The sequence below is a fragment of the Pseudophryne corroboree genome, chromosome 10 (genome assembly GCF_028390025.1).
Source record: "Pseudophryne corroboree isolate aPseCor3 chromosome 10, aPseCor3.hap2, whole genome shotgun sequence".
Lineage (NCBI taxonomy): Eukaryota > Metazoa > Chordata > Amphibia > Anura > Myobatrachidae > Pseudophryne > Pseudophryne corroboree.
In genome coordinates this window covers 86,110,999-86,134,360 of record NC_086453.1, presented here as the reverse complement: position 1 = coordinate 86,134,360, position 23,362 = coordinate 86,110,999, and the positions used below count along the sequence as shown (strand labels likewise).

Genomic DNA, 23,362 nt, shown 5'->3' with positions numbered 1-23,362 from the left:
GCCTTACCGGCTGGTCTACCTGTTTCCTCCGATTCCATTGCTCCCAAGGGTGCTAAAGCGTATCGGGAATCAAAGAGTCCAAGCAATTCTGATTGCCCCAGATTGGCCTCGAAGGGCGTGGTACGCGGAACTTCTGGACATGTCCGTCGAAGACCCTTGGCCTCTTCCTCTAAGAAGCGATCTTCTTCAACAAGGACCGTTCGTCTACCTGGACTTACGGCGACTTCGTTTGACGGTATGGAGGTTGAGCGAAACATCCTAGCTCACAAGGGCCTTTCCAAAAAGGTTATTGCTACCATGGTTCAGGCAAGAAAACCGGAGATATCAAACCACTATCATCCTATCTGGAGGAGATTTGTCTCTTGGGGCGAGAAGCGCACGTATCCACCTGCTGAGTTTCACTTGGGATGTTTCTTACGTTTCCTGCAGGCTGCTGTGGATAAAGGCTTACGTCTGGCTTCCATTAATGTCCAGATTTCAACCCTCTCCATTTTCTTCCAGAAGAAATTGGCAGTGTTGCCAGAAGTTCAGACATTCTTGCAAGGGGTACTCCACATCCAACCTCCTTTTGTCTCGCCTACGGCACCCTGGGATCTGAATGTAGTGTTGGATTTTCTACAGTCCTCCTGGTTTGAACCTCTGATGATGGTAGAAGACAGGTACCTCACGTGGAAAACGGTGATGTTACTGGCCCTGGCTTCTGCTCGACGTGTCTCAGAATTGGTGGCCTTGTCGTGTACAAGTCCATACTTGGTCTTTTACGAAGACAGAGCAGAGCTCCAGACAAGGCAGCAGTTCCTGCCGAAGGTTGTCTCTGTGTTTCACTTGAATCAGACTATTTTGATTCCATCCAGTTCTGGCGCTTCTACTCCTCCGGAGACATTGGATGCTGTGCGAGCCTTGAAGATCTATGTCAAGAGAACAGCTTGGATCAGAAAGACGGATTCTTTGTTCGTGCTCTATGATGCACAGAAAAAGGGTTGTCCTGCTTCAAAGCAGTCCATTGCTCATTGTATTAGACTTACTATTCAACAGACCTATATGTCGGCAGCCTTACCTGTTTTTAAGTCTCTGAAGGCCCACTCTCGGTGGGCTCATCCTGGGCGGCTGCCCGTGGAGTCTCGGACTTACAACTATGCCGAGCTGCTACCTGGTCGGGGAAGAACACTTTTGTTAAGTTCTACAAGTTTTTACCTATAACTGCCTGTGGGAGTGGGCATAGAGGGGAGGAGCCAGCACACCCAGTTGAAGAAATTTAAAGTGCACTGGCTCCTTTGGACCCCCGTCAATACCCCATCATACTAGATTCCCCCAATATCCCTTATGGACTACGAGAAAAGGATTTACCGGTAGGTAATTAAAATCTTATATATATATATATATATATATATATATATATATATATATATATATATATATAATTTTTTTTTTGTCTAGTATAATAGATGAAACTGGCAGTTATGGTTTGTGTTAACAGTGTCAGAGTAACATGGATGGTGAGATACTAATGTACTATACCCTGTGTTCAACTGTCCATACATTCTGTTCCGTTCCTCTGTTCCCCAGTCTTATTTCCGTATTCAATTTCTGGGGATGAACGGTTGCAATGTTGAGCTATGCTCATCCCCAAGAATTACTGTACAGCAACATTGCAGATTTTTCTGGGCTCTTCTGTGGGATGCAAGGGGAATTCTGCATTAAGGTGCTGAAGAAATGGTCATAAAGCCTCTATAATGTAGGAAAATCAGTTGATGGGGGTCACAGGAATGCTGGATTTACTGCCCAGGGCTTACCAAACGGTGACGGCCGCTATTGTGGAAAAAAGAGGATTTTGGTACTTACCGATAAATCCATTTCTCTGAATCCTCTAGGGGACACTGGAGTCATATACAGTAGGGGTGTGAAGCTTGCAACCGGAGGTGTGGCACAATCTAAAATTAGCATTGTCTGCACAGCCGGCTCCTCCCCCTTCACATCCCTCCTCCCTCAGTTTGGAAAATGTGACTGAGAGAATAGAACCTGGCGAGGAACCGAACCGTACATCCTATCAAACAGCACCCAAGAACTCTTAACTGAAAAACTAACGCTGTTTGTAGAAACTTTGCAAAATCCACATTAGGCACAGAGCCACAATGTGTTGTGATCCTATGAGCCTGTTCGTCAAAGTCCAGGGATTAACTATGTGAGCCACAAGAGTCCTTTGAATAGGAAGCGTGAACCCAGCAGGCCGACAGCACCGAGGCGGGCGTCCAGTGTCCCCTAGAGGATTCAGAGAAATGGATTTATCGGTAAGTACCAAAATCCTCTTTTCTCTTTCATCCACTAGGGGACACTGGAGTCATATACAGTAGGGGACGTCCCAAAGTTAACCCCCAGGGAGGGAGTGCTGTCGGTTGTCTGCAAAACCAAACGTCCGAACATAGAGTCGCCGGACTCAAAGGTATCAAACTTGCAAAAGCTAGCGAACGCGTGGGCTGAAGACCACGCCGCCGCTCCGCATAGTTGAACAGTGGAAGCACCTCTGGCCACCGCCCACGAGGCATCCACCAATCGGGTGGTAGTAGCACCCGTCTGAACCCGAACCTGTTTCCCACAGGAAATATAAGCTTGCCAAATGGCAAGTCCAATCCATCGAGACAAAGACCGCTGAGATGCTGGCCAACCCTTCTTAGGCCCCTCGTGAAGACCAAACGAATGGACTGACCTTCCAAAGGATGATGTAACCTGTACGTATACCCGTAAAGCTCGGACAACATGCCAGGACACGTCCCCGTCTGCAAGACCCCGGAAGGATGGGACCACAATGGTCTGGTTTACGTGAAACCCCGAAACAACCTTAGGTAGGGGTTCTGCTCCATACTCCTGAAACGTCCAAATGGGGCTCTTACACCAAGCCACGCAACATAAAAAACCCTCCTGGCCGAAGCCAAGGCAAGCAAAAACGTGACCTACCAAGAAAGATATTTCAAGACTGGTTTTGCTAGCGGTTCAAAAGTAGGTGATGTCAAAAACTCCAACACCAAATGTAAGTCCCATGGTGTAGTAGGAGAAAGAAAAAGGGGCTGCTATCCGCAGAACCCCCTGTAAAAAGGTTTGACTTCTGCAAGGATGCTAATCGCTGTTGAAATTGGACGGAGAGACCGAAATTATAACTGCAGAGAGCCCAGCCTCAGTCCTAAATCAAGACCGGCCTGAAGGAAGAGTAGAAGTCTGGATAAGTGGAAGTGCTTCGAATTTCACCCACGTTCTTGACACCAAGCCATGTACCTCTACCAAATCCTGTAGCAGTACATGGCTGTGACCGGCTACCCAGCGGCAATCACTGTAGGAATGGGCGATCGTGGTATACGTCTGTTCCTTAAAATCCGGGTTTCAATAGCCTTGCCGGGAACCACAGCTTGTTCCTGGGAGTTGGAACGGTCCCTGAGATAGCAGGTCCCTTCACAGAATAGACCTTCAAGGATGTTCCGTTAGGAACCCACGCAGGTCCGAGTACTAACTCCTGCGGGACCAATCTGGTGCGATTAGAATCACCGACACTCGCTGACGTGTCAACCCAACTTTTTTTTTTGGTATTCAGAGCCCTGTGTTAATGCGTCCACTCCTTCAGCTGCTGCATCACTTGTCCTGGACATCTATCTGGGCAGCTGATGGTACAGTCGAGACGCCATTGGGTTGACCTGAGTTAGGCCCCATCTCACCACCAAGTCGAAATTCCGTGGATGGAGGTACCACTCCCATGGATGCACGACAAGGCGACTGAAATAATCCGCATTCCAGTTCTCCACACTTGGAATGAACCCTGCCGAGCGGACGACGTTTCGCCTTTCTGCCCACAACAAAATCTTTTGTGGCTTCCTTTAACGGCATCCCGCTTCTCCAGGGCTGATTACGTCTGCCGTCGTCGTGACATTGTCCGACTGCATCTTTATGTGTTGACCCATGACTGGGCCTTTGGCTACGAAAAAGGGTCCTGTAAACTGCTCTGTTGCAGGATCCCTTCAATCCCAAATGCCGAATCTCTAGCCTGCTGCGAGATTCCTGTGCAACACCCACCAAATTAATGAGGTGCGTATGCGTGGTGGAAGTCGGATTCTTTGTGTAGAAGCCAGTGTGACCCTGCCCCCTGAGCAATAAGGTACATCAGTAAAGGTCGGGAATGAAATCTGCCTTACTGGGGATCTTCGAAAGATGCCACCAACTTCCCAAGAAATTCCACACAGAGGTGTAGAGAAACCTTTTGTGACCTTGGTACCTAAACCACTAATCTCTGTAGGTCCAGGACCTAGTTCCTTGGTAGGAATACTTTCAATAGTACCATGTCCAAGAGGAGACCGAGGAACTGAATCCATTGAATTGGCATGAGGTTGGATCTCTGAAAATTCACAATCCCCCCATGTGGAGTGAGAAATGGATGGGACGTTTGAACATCTTTGACCAACTGGTCCCGAGAGGATGCCTTGATGAGCAGGTCGTCTAGATAAGGACTAATCGTGACTCTCAACAGTCCCGATTCTGCAACCATGAATGCCATGATCTTCGTAAAGAACCGTGATAGACCGAACGGCAGGGCCTTGAAATGGTAGCGATCCATCTGCAGTGCGAACCTCAAGTAAGTCTGTTGAAGAGCCCATATTGGAATAAGCACATATGCATGTGCAATAACCAACTGGATTGATTCCAGCTTGAATTAGAAGACACAGAGATCGGTTTAAAACGGTTAAATCGAGTCGCGGCCTGCCTGTCCGTACCACTTTTTTGCACGACAAAAGGATTGGAATAAAAAAAACGTTCCTCTCTGAGGGGCGGCCACCGGAACAAGGACCCCCGAACGTAGCTAACTTCCAATTGGTGGCAGTAGCGTTTATAATCTCTAGCAGTAGGTCCATCCCGCTTTTCTGGCTGCTGCCTGTGAGCGGTCTCTATCTCTGCCCCCACGTACCTGTGTACCGAAACCTCCTCCTGGGGCTTGTAAGGACTGAGAGCCAAAGGAATTACTAGCTGGTCCTCAAGTACCTCTCCTAAACTGTGGAGTGGCTATGTGTAAGGTGTAGTCAGCCCAGTGGACGCTGTAGCTTGCGAAATCCTCCTGGCTAACACTGGACAGAAAAACCTCACCTCCTCAAGGGGTATGGATTCTACCGCCCCCTGGTGTCAGAGTCTCTAGCCGATATGGCTGATGTAGAGATGCGTAATGTCTATAGGCTTGACACAAGTATGAAGCTGAATTTCAATTGTGTCCCGCCAGTTGAGTAATTTCTTTCCAGACCATGCTCCCATGGCCTTGTTAACCCAAAGCGCAGACGCCCGTAGGTCTCTGTGCTGCATATGCTACAAAAATTGGCTTTAAAGGTGGGTGACCTTTCTACTTCGATTACGGAAAGATTGTTTTCCTTGACAACCTTCCTGGGAAACATCCACTACCGGTGGAATCTCCCACTTATCCATTATACCCTTAGGTTGTGGGATCAGTTACTAAAAACCCTGTTTGGAAATTGAACACGGTTGTCAGGTTGGTTCCCGGACTCCTCCATTAAAGACTGGAGGAATTTAGGAATGGGAAATGCTGCGGAACGCGTTCTTGGGCTTCGAACCATCCGAAGCTACTGGCTCTGTCTCTTATTATACCTTAAAGTTTTAGGTAGCTTGTTGTGATTAAATAATCAAGACCTGAGATTGCCGCGTCCTTTGTGGACAATCGGCGTCTAGTGTAAACAACTCACCTTTGTGTATTAATGAGAAAAGCCTCATCCTCTTCCCGTTACAACAGGGATAGGCCTTTTAACCGCCTTGCACATTGTTACCTGCTTGTGCTGGAGGCGTTAACCTGATGAGAAATCTTTTTAATCGTCTTGGAGAATCCCGCAGCATTAAATTGTTGTGTGCGGGATTCTGGCATCTCATTGGAGTTTCTATGTACAAGTTGATAGAGACCGAGCACTGCTCCCAGGTGGAACTTCCTTTCTAAGCAGGAGTTGGCCAACCCGTGTGCTTCGGTACAGTTCGTACAAACAAAACAGGTCTCTTTTGGAGGTCTACTTTAGACCTGTCATTGAAACTCCCTACCAGGGTATTACGTGGCGCTTTCACTCTTTAAACTAGGAAGAGAAAGGCTGTTCGAAATTACGGAAGCAAAGTTATCGGATCGGGCTGGGAACACTGTTCTCCTTTTTTATATAGAAACCAGAACAGGCCAAAATTATATTTATAAAAAATAAATAAAAAATAAAGAAATAAAGAAAATGAAACACCAGCCGACATACAACCCCCAAACCTCAACTGTAATTCAGCTACGATGGGAGAGTTGGGATCCGCTTGCTTCCTTGTATTTTCGTCAGGATCTTTAGAAGAGAAGTCCTTTGAAAATATAAATGGTAAGGTAAATTTATTTTGTTCAGGAGATCTCACATTACTGAATATATGTTATCACCAGCAGAGGGAGCTATTGCTACACCTGAAACTTTTTCTCTTATGATGCTATACAAGGGGGGAGGGCTACCCTTCCCCGTAAATGGCGCCAGGAAGGAATAATTAAAATGTCCGACACTGAAAAATTCATGTCACCTCATGAGTCTAAATACTGTCCAGCATGTCTCACTACAATAAACTCTATTTTTAAAACCAATATGGGGATGCGCGCTGGTGTCTGCTAAGCGCCTACCCCTTATGTTACTGCAGAGTCCCGTGAACATTAACTTCAGACCCTTTGCACTGTGGTCGGGAGCTCCTGAGCTACAGCACTTTCTTGAACGCGCGGCTGAAGGCTCTAGTCAGCCACGCGGGACACCGCAGCCTCTGTGTTGTGCGTGCGCGCTACGGGGCCGTCTCACTAAGTCCCGTAGCTGCGCCACTCCAGGACTTCCTCACGGCTCTCTTCAAATGCGATGCACGCTACGGGACTGCTTACCAAGTCCCGTAGCGGTGCCACTGTCTCCCCCGGTAACGCACGCTACGGGACCTTTCATTAAGTCCCGTAGCTGCGCCTGTCTAGTCTCCCCAACTGGTCCTCCTCAGACCCGCAGCGGCGCTTCATTTATCCCGGGCGACGCACGCTACAGGACTTCTCTCACCCCTTCCGTAGCGGCGCCTCTCCTGAGTGTGGTATGTAATGTGTGCTGAGCCACAACTGCTCCAGGATCGCATGGGGAGCTAGAGGGGAGGGTGAATAAATATGCTACACTAACCTTGTGGGGCTCTCTATTTTAAAAACCCTCATACTCACAGTTGCTGGTAAGGAGATGCAGACTCCTTCAGCAGGAATCATTGTCTCCACTCCTGGACCTTGTCACCCTTTTATTAGGGGGACGCAGCCTTTTCATCTGGTAAAGCCTGCATCTCCCTTTCATTTAGGTGGGATCGGGCATTTACCATTCTGTCATCTGAAACCTGCACCCTCCTTTTGGTTAGGAGGGATTGGGCTAGTAAAAGAAAAGAAAAATAAATAAATAAAAGAAGTAATTCTTCATGGGAGCAGGAGCTCCCTTCAGTGCCTGTTACCTCCTTGGCACAATTTTCCAAACTGAGGGAGGAGGGATGTGAAGGGGGAGGAGCCGGCTGTGCAGACAATGCTAATTTTAGATTGTGCCACACCTCCGGTTGCAAGCTTCACACCCCTACTGTATATGACTCCAGTGTCCCCTAGTGGATGAAAGAGAAAAGCAGATTTGGATCTTCATCTCTTTTCTGTAGTGAGATAGAGTTGCTTTTCACATAAATAAATGATATATTTATTTATGTATTTACTTATATAACACCAGCACTATTGCGCTTTACAATCCAAGGTGTAGGTACACACTTCTAACATATGAAATAGACACACTCATTGATAACTCATTACATGATGATGCATATGAAAGCAGTAGCCTTACATGTGAATGACCTCTATTTCCCTTTTCCCCAGCTTGCTCTGCAAACCGGACGAGAGCCACCTCCAATCTGGCGGGTTCAGAAAGCTTTATTGCAAAAATTCACTCCGGAAATCAAAGATGGACAGCGCCAGTTCTGTGCCACCAGCAACGTAAGTCACCGATATATCGCAGAGGGTAGTCTTTTTTAGTTCAGGGCCGGTAAGTTGTAGAACAGTGACAGTCCAGTGGATCTGTAGACCACCTGTCAATGTAACTATACAGGTTTCTCAGCAGCACACTAGACAAAATAATATTCCACAGGATGCCACCCATTGCTGAGAGATCCACACCAGAGATAGATGCTATATGTATATTTGACCCCCACCTTATCATGCTTCATTGTGGCAGGCACCTCTCCTAGAATACATTAGTGGTATCTTCCTGTAGCATCTGTCACCTTAATGCGGTGGTTGTTTAGTGAACTCCAGCCAAACACAAATAACCAGAAATTATATTGACGTCCCGTGTGATGGTTATCACTATAAGAAGTTCAGGTTTTACTACTGTGACCAAGCACAAGGCTAAGGTGTCTAGCACCGGAGAAAGCACAATGCTAAGGTGTCTAGCAGCGGAGAAAGCACAATGCTAAGGTGTCTAGCAGCGGAGAAAGCACAATGCTAAGGTGTCTAGCAGCGGAGAAAGCACAATGCTAAGGTGTCTAGCAGCGGAGAAAGCACAATGCTAAGGTGTCTAGCAGCGGAGAAAGCACAATGCTAAGGTGTCTAGCAGCGGAGAAAGCACAATGCTAAGGTGTCTAGCAGCGGAGAAAGCACAATGCTAAGGTGTCTAGCACCGGAGAAAGCACAATGCTAAGGTGTCTAGCACCGGAGAAAGCACAATGCTAAGGTGTCTAGCAGCGGAGAGAGCACAATGCTAAGGTGTCTAGCAGCGGAGAAAGCACAATGCTAAGGTGTCTAGCAGCGGAGAAAGCACAATGCTAAGGTGTCTAGCAGCGGAGAAAGCACAATGCTAAGGTGTCTAGCAGCGGAGAAAGCACAATGCTAAGGTGTCTAGCAGCGGAGAAAGCACAATGCTAAGGTGTCTAGCAGCGGAGAAAGCACAATGCTAAGGTGTCTAGCAGCGGAGAAAGCACAATGCTAAGGTGTCTAGCAGCGGAGAAAGCACAATGCTAAGGTGTCTAGCAGCGGAGAAAGCACAATGCTAAGGTGTCTAGCAGCGGAGAAAGCACAATGCTAAGGTGTCTAGCAGCGGAGAAAGCACAATGCTAAGGTGTCTAGCAGCGGAGAAAGCACAATGCTAAGGTGTCTAGCAGCGGAGAAAGCACAATGCTAAGGTGTCTAGCACCGGAGAAAGCACAATGCTAAGGTGTCTAGCACCGGAGAAAGCACAATGCTAAGGTGTCTAGCAGCGGAGAAAGCACAATGCTAAGGTGTCTAGCAGCGGAGAAAGCACAATGCTAAGGTGTCTAGAACCGGAGAAAGCACAATGCTAAGGTGTCTAGCAGCGGAGAAAGCACAATGCTAAGGTGTCTAGCAGCGGAGAAAGCACAATGCTAAGGTGTCTAGCAGCGGAGAAAGCACAATGCTAAGGTGTCTAGCAGCGGAGAAAGCACAATGCTAAGGTGTCTAGCAGCGGAGAAAGCACAATGCTAAGGTGTCTAGCAGCGGAGAAAGCACAATGCTAAGGTGTCTAGCAGCGGAGAAAGCACAATGCTAAGGTGTCTAGCAGCGGAGAAAGCACAATGCTAAGGTGTCTAGCAGCGGAGAAAGCACAATGCTAAGGTGTCTAGCAGCGGAGAAAGCACAATGCTAAGGTGTCTAGCAGCGGAGAAAGCACAATGCTAAGGTGTCTAGCAGCGGAGAAAGCACAATGCTAAGGTGTCTAGCAGCGGAGAAAGCACAATGCTAAGGTGTCTAGCAGCGGAGAAAGCACAATGCTAAGGTGTCTAGCAGCGGAGAAAGCACAATGCTAAGGTGTCTAGCAGCGGAGAAAGCACAATGCTAAGGTGTCTAGCACTGGAGAAAGCACAATGCTAAGGTGTCTAGCAGCGGAGAAAGCACAATGCTAAGGTGTCTAGCAGCGGAGAAAGCACAATGCTAAGGTGTCTAGCAGCGGAGAAAGCACAATGCTAAGGTGTCTAGCAGCGGAGAAAGCACAATGCTAAGGTGTCTAGCAGCGGAGAAAGCACAATGCTAAGGTGTCTAGCAGCGGAGAAAGCACAATGCTAAGGTGTCTAGCAGCGGAGAAAGCACAATGCTAAGGTGTCTAGCAGCGGAGAAAGCACAATGCTAAGGTGTCTAGCAGCGGAGAAAGCACAATGCTAAGGTGTCTAGCAGCGGAGAAAGCACAATGCTAAGGTGTCTAGCAGCGGAGAAAGCACAATGCTAAGGTGTCTAGCAGCGGAGAAAGCACAATGCTAAGGTGTCTAGCAGCGGAGAAAGCACAATGCTAAGGTGTCTAGCAGCGGAGAAAGCACAATGCTAAGGTGTCTAGCAGCGGAGAAAGCACAATGCTAAGGTGTCTAGCAGCGGAGAAAGCACAATGCTAAGGTGTCTAGCAGCGGAGAAAGCACAATGCTAAGGTGTCTAGCACCGGAGAAAAAGTGATTACAGTGTAGGGCTGGATAATGAGGCTAGTACTATGCAGGGACTATTGGTGTGATGCATCAAGCCATAGAGAGATCATTTCAAGTGCTGGGCTAGATAAAATACAGAAGCTGATAGGTTACTGTGGGTAATCTCTCCACTTCATCCCTCTCCAAGGCTTGATACAGCTCTCCCTTGGTGTTGTGAATACCCTGCCCTGAGACCGTACCCTGGGCACATAAGGCTGGGACCGTACCCTGGGCACATAGGGCTGGGACCGTACCCTGGGCACATAGGGCTGGGACCGTACCCATGGCACATAGGGCTGGGACCGTACCCATGGCACATAAGGCTGGGACCGTACCCAGGGCACATAAGGCTGGGACCGTACCCAGGGCACATAAGGGGCACATAAGGCTGGGACCGTACCCAGGGCACATAAGGTGGGACCGTACCCAGGGCACATAAGGCTGGGACCGTACCCAGGGCACATAAGGCTGGGACAGTACCCAGGGCACATAAGGCTGGGACCGTACCCTGGGCACATAAGGCTGGGACCGTACCCTGGGCACATAGGGCTGGGTCCGTACCTTCGGCACATAAGGCTGGGACCGTACCCTGGGCACATAGGGCTGGGTCCGTACCTTCGGCACATAAGGCTGAGACCGTACCCTGGGCACATAGGGCTGAGACCGTACCCTTGTGACATAAGGCTGAGACCGTATCATGTGTTTCTCTGACGTCCTAGTGGATGCTGGGGACTCCGAAAGGACCATGGGGAATAGCGGCTCCGCAGGAGACTGGGCACAAAAGTAAAAGCTTTAAGACTACCTGGTGTGCACTGGCTCCTCCCCCTATGACCCTCCTCCAAGCCTCAGTTAGATTTTTGTGCCCGAACGAGAAGGGTGCAGTCTAGGTGGCTCTCCTGAGCTGCTTAGAAAAAAGTTTAGTTTTAGGTTTTTTATTTTCAGTGAGACCTGCTGGCAACAGGCTCACTGCATCGAGGGACTAAGGGGAGAAGAAGCGAACTCACCTGCGTGCAGAGTGGATTGGGCTTCTTAGGCTACTGGACATTAGCTCCAGAGGGACGATCACAGGCCCAGCCATGGATGGGTCCCAGAGCCGCGCCGCCGTCCCCCTTACAGAGCCAGAAGAGCAGAAGAGGTCCGGAAAAATCGGCGGCAGAAGACGTCCTGTCTTCAATAAGGTAGCGCACAGCACCGCAGCTGTGCGCCATTGCTCTCAGCACACTTCACACTCCGGTCACTGAGGGTGCAGGGCGCTGGGTGGGGGCGCCCTGAGACGCAATATAAACACCTTAGGGGGCAAAAAATGCATCACATATAGCTCCTGGGCTATATGGATGCATTTAACTCACGCCTGTTTTTCCATAAAAAAGCGGGAGAACGGCCGCCGAGAAGGGGGCGGAGCCTATCTCCTCAGCACACTGGCGCCATTTTTTCTCACAGCTCCATTGGAGGGAAGCTCCCTGACTCTCCCCTGCAGTCCTGCACTACAGAAACAGGGTAAAACAAGAGAGGGGGGGCACTAAATTGGCAGATAAATCTATACAGCAGCTATATAAGGGAAAAACACTTATATAAGGTTATCCCTGTATATATATAGCGCTCTGGTGTGTGCTGGCAAACTCTCCCTCTGTCTCCCCAAAGGGCTAGTGGGGTCCTGTCCTCTATCAGAGCATTCCCTGTGTGTGTGCTGTGTGTCGGTACGTTGTGTCGACATGTATGAGGAGGAAAATGGTATGGAGGCGGAGCAATTGCCTGTATTAGTGATGTCACCCCCTAGGGAGTCGACACCTGACTGGATGGTCTTATGGAAGGAATTACGTGATAGTGTCAGCACTTTACAAAAGACTGTTGACGACATGAGACAGCCGGCAAATCAGTTAATACCTGTACAGGCGTCTCAAACACCGTCAGGGGCTCTAAAGCGCCCGTTACCTCAGGTGGTCGACACAGACCCAGACACGGACACTGACTCCAGTGTCGACGGTGAGGAAACAAACGTATTTTCCAGTAGGGCCACACGTTACATGATCACGGCAATGAAGGAGGTTTTGAACATTTCTGATACTACAAGTACCACAAAAAAGGGTATTATGTGGGGTGTGAAAAAACTACCCGTAGTTTTTCCTGAATCAGATGAATTAAATGAGGTGTGTGATGAAGCGTGGGTTTCCCCCGATAAAAAACTGCTAATTTCTAAAAAATTATTGGCATTATACCCTTTCCCGCCAGAGGTTAGGGCGCGTTGGGAAACACCCCCTAGGGTGGATAAGGCGCTCACACGCTTATCAAAACAAGTGGCGTTACCGTCTCCTGATACGGCCGCCCTCAAGGAACCAGCTGATAGGAAGCTGGAAAATATCCTAAAAAGTATATACACACATACTGGTATTATACTGCGACCAGCAATCGCCTCAGCCTTGATGTGCAGTGCTGGGGTGGCTTGGTCGGATTCCCTGACTGAAAATATTGATACCCTGGACAGGGACAATATATTATTGACTATAGAGCATTTAAAGGATGCATTTCTATATATGAGAGATGCACAGAGGGATATTTGCACTCTGGCATCAAGAGTAAGTGCGCTGTCCATTTCTGCCAGAAGAGGGTTATGGACGCGACAGTGGTCAGGTGATGCGGATTCCAAACGGCATATGGAAGTATTGCCGTATAAAGGGGATGAGTTATTTGGGGTCGGTCTATCGGACCTGGTGGCCACGGCAACGGCTGGGAAATCCACCTTTTTACCCCAGGTCACCTCTCAGCAGAAAAAGACACCGTCTTTTCAGGCTCAGTCCTTTCGTCCCCATAAGGGCAAGCGGGCAAAAGGCCACTCGTATCTGCCCCGGTGCAGAGGAAGGGGAAAAAGACTGCAGCAGACAGCCTCTTCCCAGGAACAGAAGCCCTCCCCCGCTTCTGCCAAGTCCTCAGCATGACGCTGGGGCCTTACAAGCGGACTCCGGCACGGTGGGGGCCCGTCTCAAGAATTTCAGCGCGCAGTGGGCTCACTCGCAAGTGGACCCCTGGATCCTGCAGGTAGTATCTGAAGTCGCCGGTTCCTGAAGTCTGCTTTACCAACGTCTCCCCCCGACAGGGAGGCGGTATTGGAAGCCATTCACAAGCTGTATTCCCAGCAGGTGATAATCAAGGTACCCCTCCTACAACAGGGAAAGGGGTATTATTCCACGCTGTTTGTGGTACCGAAGCCGGACGGCTCGGTGAGACCTATTTTAAATCTGAAATCCTTGAACACTTACATACAAAGGTTCAAATTCAAGATGGAATCACTCAGAGCAGTGATAGCGAACCTGGAAGAAGGGGACTATATGGTGTCTCTGGACATCAAGGATGCTTACCTCCATGTCCCAATTTGCCCTTCTCACCAAGGGTACCTCAGGTTTGTGGTACAGAACTGTCACTATCAGTTTCAGACGCTGCCGTTTGGATTGTCCACGGCACCCCGGGTCTTTACCAAGGTAATGGCCGAAATGATGATTCTTCTTCGAAGAAAAGGCGTCTTAATTATCCCTTACTTGGACGATCTCCTGATAAGGGCAAGGTCCAGAGAACAGTTAGAGGTCGGAGTAGCACTATCTCAAGTAGTACTACGACAGCACGGATGGATTCTAAATATTCCAAAATCGCAGCTGATTCCGACGACACGTCTGCTGTTCCTAGGGATGATTCTGGACACACTACAGAAAAAGGTGTTTCTCCCGGAGGAGAAAGCCAGGGAGTTATCCGACCTAGTCAGGAACCTCCTAAAACCAGGCCAAGTGTCAGTGCATCAATGCACAAGGGTCCTGGGAAAAATGGTGGCTTCTTACGAAGCGATTCCATTCGGCAGATTCCACGCAAGAACTTTTCAGTGGGATCTGCTGGACAAATGGTCCGGATCGCATCTTCAAATGCATCAGCGGATAACCCTGTCTCCAAGGACAAGGGTGTCTCTCCTGTGGTGGTTGCAGAGTGCTCATCTTCTAGAGGGCCGCAGATTCGGCATTCAGGACTGGGTCCTGGTGACCACGGATGCCAGCCTGAGAGGCTGGGGAGCAGTCACACAGGGAAAAAATTTCCAGGGCTTGTGGTCAAGCATGGAAACGTCACTTCACATAAATATCCTGGAACTAAGGGCCATTTACAATGCCCTAAGTCAGGCAAGGCCTCTGCTTCAGGGTCAGTCGGTGCTGATCCAGTCGGACAATATCACGGCAGTCGCCCACGTAAACAGACAGGGCGGCACAAGAAGCAGGAGGGCAATGACGGAAGTTGCAAGGATTCTTCGCTGGGCGGAAAATCATGTGATAGCACTGTCAGCAGTGTTCATTCCGGGAGTGGACAACTGGGAAGCAGACTTCCTCAGCAGACACGATCTCCACCCGGGGGAGTGGGGACTTCACCCAGAAGTCTTCCACATGATTGTGAACCGTTGGGAAAAACCAAAGGTGGACATGATGGCGTCCCGCCTCAACAAAAAACTGGACAGATATTGCGCCAGGTCAAGGGACCCTCAGGCAATAGCTGTGGACGCTCTGGTAACACCGTGGGTGTACCAGTCAGTGTATGTGTTCCCTCCTCTGCCTCTCATACCCAAGGTACTGAGAATCATAAGAAGGAGAGGAGTAAGGACTATACTCGTGGCTCCTGATTGGCCAAGAAGGACTTGGTACCCGGAACTTCAAGAGATGCTCACGGAAGACCCGTGGCCTCTACCTCTAAGAAAGGACCTGCTCCAGCAGGGACCATGTCTGTTCCAAGACTTACCGCGGCTGCGTTTGACGGCATGGTGGTTGAATGCCGGATCCTGAAGGAAAAAGGCATTCCGGATGAAGTCATCCCTACCCTGATCAAAGCCAGGAAGGATGTAACTGTGCAACATTATCACCGTATTTGGCGTAAATATGTTGCGTGGTGTGAGGCCAGGAAGGCCCCTACAGAGGAATTTCAACTGGGTCGTTTCCTGCATTTCCTGCAAACAGGACTGTCTATGGGCCTAAAATTAGGGTCCATTAAGGTTCAAATTTCGGCCCTGTCAATATTCTTCCAAAAAGAACTAGCTTCAGTTCCTGAAGTCCAGACGTTTGTCAAGGGGGTACTGCATATACAGCCTCCTTTTGTGCCTCCAGTGGCACCTTGGGATCTCAATGTAGTTTTGGGGTTCCTAAAATCACATTGGTTTGAACCACTCACCACTGTGGACTTAAAATATCTCACATGGAAAGTGGTAATGCTGTTAGCCCTGGCCTCAGCCAGGCGTGTCTCAGAATTGGCGGCTTTATCCTATAAAAGCCCTTACCTAATTTTTCATACGGACAGGGCAGAATTGAGGACTCGTCCTCAATTTCTCCCTAAGGTGGTTTCAGCATTTCACTTAAACCAGCCTATTGTGGTGCCTGCGGCTACTAGGGACTTGGAGGATTCCAAGTTGCTGGACGTAGTCAGGGCCCTGAAAATATATGTTTCCAGGACGGCTGGAGTCAGAAAATCTGACTCGCTGTTTATCCTGTATGCACCCAACAAGCTGGGTGCTCCTGCTTCTAAGCAGACTATTGCTCGTTGGATTTGTAGTACAATTCAGCTTGCACATTCTGTGGCAGGCCTGCCACAGCCAAAATCTGTAAAAGCCCATTCCACACGGAAAGTGGGCTCATCTTGGGCGGCTGCCCGAGGGGTCTCGGCTTTACAACTTTGCCGAGCAGCTACTTGGTCAGGGGCAAACACGTTTGCTAAATTCTAAAAATTTGATACCCTGGCTGAGGAGGACCTGGAGTTCTCTCATTCGGTGCTGCAGAGTCATCCGCACTCTCCCGCCCGTTTGGGAGCTTTGGTATAATCCCCATGGTCCTTTCGGAGTCCCCAGCATCCACTAGGACGTCAGAGAAAATAAGAATTTACTTACCGATAATTCTATTTCTCATAGTCCGTAGTGGATGCTGGGCGCCCATCCCAAGTGCGGATTGTCTGCAATACTTGTACATAGTTATTGTTACAAAAAATCGGATTATTATTGTTGTGAGCCATCTTTTCAGAGGCTCCTCTGTTATCATGCTGTTAACTGGGTTCAGATCACAAGTTGTACGGTGTGATTGGTGTGGCTGGTATGAGTCTTACCCGGGATTCAAAATCCTTCCTTATTGTGTACGCTCGTCCGGGCACAGTATCCTAACTGAGGCTTGGAGGAGGGTCATAGGGGGAGGAGCCAGTGCACACCAGGTAGTCTTAAAGCTTTTACTTTTGTGCCCAGTCTCCTGTGGAGCCGCTATTGCCCATGGTCCTTTCGGAGTCCCCAGCATCCACTACGGACTATGAGAAATAGAATTATCGGTAAGTAAATTCTTATTTTTTAGTTTTGTGTCATATTTTAAGTTACATCAGACAGATGTTAGCTAACCTTTTACTGCAGGCCCCTTATCCCTGTCCTTGGATTTATAGTTGTAGTTCTACTAAAGGCAATGTTACTGATCTCTAAACCCTAAGGTGACTAAACCTCTCTAGTAGTTAAAGGACAATAAACCTAAGAAACAGATTCATCCAATATAACACGCTGTATTGTAATAAATTGAAAAACATGTTTGCTTTCCTTTTCTGCTCTGTTTAGTATTTGGGATACTTTGGTGATGCAAAAAACCGGTACCAGCGACTGTATGTCAAGTTCCTTGAAAATATCAACAAAAAGGACTATGTGAGAGTATGTTCCAGAAAGCCGTGGCATCGTCCTCTGCAAAACATAAGGTGACATGTGGCTTTTCTATGTCCTGTCTGCTTGGTTTAACTATTCTGTTTTTATTCTAACACCGGCTCCCCTAGGCTAGCTTCTATGGTTCCGGAGCATTGCATTCTACATCTGGCATGCCCAATCTCAGATTAAAAGCAGAGCTTTTACCTGAGTGATGGGCAGTGATGTACACAGCACATGTTGTGATTTTTCCAGTTACACTGCAGTGTTGATGTTGGAGACCACTCTGCTGTTGACCTTGGAGGTTGTCCTTACTACCAGTGTTCCTTGCAGAGCACAAGATCACATGTGGCTGCATTTCGGCAGCACAGCTCGGAGCACTTCATGCAAGGACTGAGGGATGTATAATTATTTGCACCTTAATTTGTAATAGACTGTAGCCTCATATGCTAGGAAGGGAGCGATTTATGGTTGCTAAAAGGTATGTGTGTGTCATTTTGGGGGAAGGGCAGGATTTTAATTAGGGTATTGGGCATTTCTGGAATGCAAAGCATTTTATAGTATAGCCCCAGTAGCTATCGCCATGGTGACCGATCGTCTGTAGTCCTCAGAAGATACCAGGAGAGTAGGATCCTTTCCCAGCACTCTCCACTGGCACATGTGCAGTTAGCAGACCTCGACGGGGTCAATTAATGATCACTTCACTTCTAACACATCGCAGAGACAGGCACTCTGTCCCTACATGTGTTTTTAACACTTCAGGCGATCCTTAATTTCTTATTGCCGCAAAAAAAATTTTTTTAAAAAATGGTGCCTTAGCATAAAAGGACTACACATTGCCCATACCAGCATCATTGGCAAAGTGCACATTCATACAAACGCGTTGGAAGCTATCAGATTAGCGTTACAGATCCAATTTCCAGCATCGATATTATCTGGTTACATGCAGTTCCTAGCATGGAACTCGGTGGCTAGAGCCAATATGGATGGAGAAGGACCCACCAGCTTAAGAAGCCATGGAGGACTGCAGGGAAGTATTAAGGTAAGGATAGGACTAATTAGGCTTACCCAGCCTGCATCACCTCTTCCCATATATACCCAGTTGCTGTTTCTCTGTCCTCCATCTGGGGGACGCTGCGCCGTTACTTGTGGGTTAGAGGTGTGTGGTAGTGGAGATTGGCACAGAACTATCAAAAGCTGACTCCTCCCCCCTCTAACCCCTCCCATCTCCTTCCTGCTCAGCCCTGTTCAGTTTTTAGTTTTGTGCCTGTGGAGTACAGACACAGTTTTTATTTCTCTTTAGATTTTTTATTTCTTCTTTCACAAATACCTAGTCCCTGTTTACAGGTGACAGGTATAACAGTGGAAGGGGTTAGTATCCCATTCCAGACTGCTGCATGGAGGCCACTATACCTTGGTCACTGGGGCCTTCAGAGAGAGAGAAGAAAGCAGCATCAGGTACAGGACAACCACAATCTGTCATTGACAGTATTGGGCTGTCCCTATTTTCCTATTGCTAATGGAATTTATTGGGGACATACACAATCCGCCACCCCCCCCCCCCCCCCCGCCCGCCCCCCCCCCCCCGGAGCGCGCGACCATCCACAGACAGCACGGAGGCTGATCTGGGGTGAAATGTGAGGTGGAGGACTGTGTTTAGGTCCGGGAGGGTGTTATTCACTCCCTGGACCGTTACTGCTGCTGCCGTGACAACCGCTCTGTGTAGCGGCGCACGGGAGCCGAACTTCCGGTTTTGACGGAGAGTGAGAGGAGTGACGTCAGGCGGGCAGAGCCGTCTTCCCGCTCAGCTCTGCCCGCGCGCGCGCTGCTGGTCACGGCGCCATCTTCTCTGCCTGCAGACAGGGGGACGCTGTGCTACGGAGGGGGATTACATAAAACCGCAAGTATAAAAGGGGGGGGGGATCACAGTGTCTCCTCTAGTCCGGTGGGCTAAAGCAGCATATTAACATAAGCACATTCTAGTGGATTTGAACCTCAGAGATATTTGTTAACAAACTTGGGGGACATAGTACACCAGAGTAAAGGATGACCAGCAAGCCAGAGAAACCTACAAAGGGAAAAACAACCTCAGTGGTTTATTTCTCATGTTCACAATGTGGCACAAAGCTGGCTAAGGGGAGTGCTGATGCAGGGACCCTCTGTACATCATGCTCGGGTGCACCAGCGGCAGATCAGCAGGCCAGATCCACAGATCAGTCAATGCCCCCTTGGGTCAAGGCCATGGTGGATGCAATTTCAGATTTGCGTCAGTCAAGGTCGGAAGCAGCTTTGACCCAGACTCAGGTGGAACCGCTGTGGGCCCAGAATATGGGAAAATGTCTCACTGATTTGACTCAGTCTGTAAATAAATTTGTAAATTCGGCCAGTAGTTCGGCGGCTTCTAAGCGAACGCAGCCGTTGCCCGCTATTGCATTTCCGGGAGAGGAGTTAGATACTCTGACATCTCCATTGGAAGAAGGGGAGGTAGATCCTGAAGGGGACGAAAATTCGGCTTGGGAAGATGAGGATTTATCTACTAGTTCAGGTGTGAGGCTGCTAATAGAAGCCATTCGTCAGACCCTTAATATTCAGGATGAGGCAGTAGCCGAGACTTCTTCCTCTTTCTTCAAACGACAGAAGAGACAGGTTACTGCCTTCCCTTCTTACTCGCACTTTGCGGATATTTTAAAAGAACCCTGGCTAAAACCGGATTCCCGTTTCCAGGCGCCTAAAAAGTTAAAATTTCTATATCCTTTTACAGAGGAGGATACAAAATTTTGGGAAACTGCCCCAAAGGTAGACGCCCCTATTTCGCATTTAGCAAAAGCTACGGTTATTCCGTCAGTACAGTCTGTGACTTTAAAAGACTCTACCGATAGGAAGATAGAAGCATTACTAAAATCTATGTTTTCCTTATCAGGTGTCTCTCTCCGTCCAGTTCTGGCGAGTGCCTGGGTGCTTAAAGCCGTTGATGAGTGGCTTGCACAGGTTGTATCTGGGATGCAGTCAGACGATCCGTCGGAGGCCATTCAATTAGCAGAACAGATTTCTGAGGCCCTTACTTACGTGGGTGAAGCCTTATTGGATTCGGTGGCGCTACAGTCCCGTGTTTCTGCCTTAACAGTATCCGCAAGACGATCTCTTTGGCTTAGGGTTTGGAATGCTGATTCGGACTCAAAGCAGACCTTGACGGCAGTTCCTTTTGAAGGCGAATTTCTCTTTGGATCAGAGTTAAAGAAGATAATTTCAGATACTACGGGAGGAAAGAGCCCTTTCCTTCCGTCTGCTCCTAACAAACCAAAGCCTACAAGATTTCGGTCCTTTCGTACGCAGGGCAGAGGTAACTTCCAGTCCTTTCGACCCTTCTCCAGATTTCCACGGAGGGGATCATTCAGAGGTAGAGGAGCTCAGGCTACTCGCAGACCGGCCAGTAAGCCTGCCGACAAGCCTGAGGCATGACGCTTCGGGCCCTCTGGAGGGATCAATACAGGTTGGGGCTCGTTTACTTCGCTTCAGGGAAGTGTGGCTCCTATCGAAACCAGATCGGTGGATAATAGGGGTCATTTCCAGAGGATATATGTTGGATTTCGAAGAGGCAGTCCCAGCCCGACTATTTGTCACACCTCTCCCAGACGACCCCTCCAGACGTCAAGCTCTCCTTCAGGCAACAGCAACATTATTACAAAATGGAGTAATCCTTCCGGTCCCAGCTCCTCAGAGAGGTCGGGGCTTTTACTCGGGTCTTTTTCTCGTAGACAAACCGGACGGTTCGTTTCGACCCATTCTAAATCTAAAAGCTCTCAATCCGTACCTTTCATCCCAAAAATTCAGGATGGAATCCATTCGCTCCATTATCGCAGCCATGGAGCCAGGGGAATATTTGGCTTCAATAGACATAAAGGACGCATACCTACATGTTCCAATTTGGACAGGACATCAATCCCTTCTGAGATTTGCAGTAGGTCCGTGGCATTTTCAGTTTCGGGCCCTTCCCTTTGGTCTCTCCACGGCTCCCCGGGTGTTTACGAAGGTCCTGGGTCATGTCGTCGCAGTTCTCCGTTGCAAAGGGGTCAACATCACCCCATACTTGGACGACCTGTTGATCAAGGCCCCGTCACCGGAGATTCTCAATCAGAACCTGCGTCTAACGATAGAGACTCTACAGTCGTTCGGGTGGATAATCAATTTTCCAAAGTCGTCTTTACTCCCGTCACAGAAAATGGTTTTTCTGGGTCTTCTATTCGACACCAACAGCCAGAAGGTGTTTCTTCCTACAGACAAGATTCAGGACTTACAAGCCAGAATCAGAACCCTGTTAAAATTGCCGGCAGTATCAGTCCTCAGATGCATGCAGGTACTGGGCAAGATGGTATCCTCATTCGAGGCAGTTCCATACGCCAGATTCCACGCCCGACCTCTTCAAGCTCAGATTCTCCACTGTTGGACTCGGACGGATTCACGTCTCGAACGGCAGTTGATACGCTTGTCGATAAGAACTCGTCAGTCGCTCTACTGGTGGCTTCACAGTCACAATCTGAGGAAGGGTGCGCCGTTCACGGTCTGGTCTTGGATGATGGTAACCACGGACGCAAGCCTCAGCGGTTGGGGAGCAGTGTTCCAGACTCATCATTTACAGGGGCGCTGGAGCAATCAAGAGTCAAAACTACAAATCAACATTCTGGAATTGAGAGCGATCCGGTATGCTCTCATTCGGATTCAGACCATGGTGCAGGGCCATCCAGTTCGGGTGCAATCCGACAATGCCACGGCAGTGGCTTACATCAACAAACAGGGAGGAACTCGCAGCTGGTCCGCAATGAGAGAGGTTGCTCAGATTCTCACGTGGGCGGAGCATTGGATTCCCGTGATTTCAGCAATTCACATTCCGGGAGTCGAAAACTGGGAAGCAGATTTTTTGAGTCGTCACACGATTCATCCGGGAGAATGGGAACTTCACCAGGAAGTGTTTCTTTCTCTAGTGGATCGCTGGGGAATGCCAGACATAGACCTGATGGCGTCACGCCTCAACAAAAAACTTCCGGTTTACGGATCAAGAACTCAGGATCCTCAAGCATTTCTGATCGATGCACTAACAGCTCCGTGGCAATTTCAGCTGGGTTACGTGTTCCCACCAATTCCACTGCTCCCACGTCTACTCCAACGCATTCGGCGAGAAGGCCTTGCAGTAATTCTGGTGGCTCCGGATTGGCCGCGCCGACAGTGGTACACTCTTCTAAGCAGCATGGTCGTCGGAGATCCCTTGCGCCTCCCTCTGCGACCAGATCTTCTTCTTCAAGGACCTTGTCGCCACCCAGATTTAAATCGGCTGGCTTTGACGGCTTGGTTCTTGAATCCAACATTCTGAAGGCAAAGGGCCTTTCTTGTGCGGTTGTTCAGACAATGATTCGGGCTAGAAAGCCGGTGACTTCTGGCATTTACCATAGAGTATGGCGTATTTACATTGCTTGGTGCGAGAAAAGGAACTTGACTCCGCATTTGTTTAGACTTCCTCGCCTGCTCTCCTTTCTCCAGGAGGGTCTTGACAAAGGTTTAAAACTTTCTTCCCTGAAGGGTCAGGTTTCGGCCTTGTCGGTCCTTTTTCAAAAGAAATTAGCAATCATTCCAGAGGTTCAAACATTCCTGCAGGGGGTACTTCGAATTCAACCACCTTTTGTTCCTCCGATTCCTCCCTGGGATTTAAACTTGGTACTTAAGGCTCTTCAAAAGTCTCCATTTGAACCTCTAGAATCTGTGGAACTACGTTATCTAACACAAAAAGTTGTTTTTCTTTTGGCGATTGCCTCAGCTAGACGAGTGTCTGAGTTGGCGGCTCTTTCTTGCAGGCCACCCTTGTTAGTGTTTCATGAAAATCGGGTGGTGCTGCGGACAAAACCTTCATTTCTTCCAAAGGTTGTTTCAGCATTCCATTTAAATCAGGACATCGTTCTTCCAGCTTTTAATCCGTCATCTTCTCAGGGGGAGGATTCCCATTTGGCTCTCTTGGATGTTGTTCGGGCCTTACGTATTTATTTGTCTCGCACGGAGTCTTTCCGTCGTACGGATTCCTTGCTGGTATTGATTGATGCTCCCAAACGAGGTTGGCCTGCCTCTAAGAACACTGTGGCCCGTTGGGTAACTTCGGCCATCAGACAGGCTTACGTGTCCTCAAACGTTTCGGTTCCTGACTCAATTAGGGCTCATTCGACT

General features: G+C 48.8%; 1 protein-coding gene across 1 annotated transcript in view; it reads left to right on the top strand.

The window, feature by feature from the left end:
- Positions 1-23,362, top strand: part of PRR12 (proline rich 12) — a 142,901-nt gene that overhangs the window by 106,908 nt on the left and 12,631 nt on the right. The window contains exons 7-8 of the mRNA XM_063942570.1: positions 7,901-8,017; positions 17,078-17,211. Of these exons, the coding sequence (XP_063798640.1) occupies positions 7,901-8,017; positions 17,078-17,211 (251 nt within the window). The remainder of the gene's footprint in view (positions 1-7,900; positions 8,018-17,077; positions 17,212-23,362) is intronic.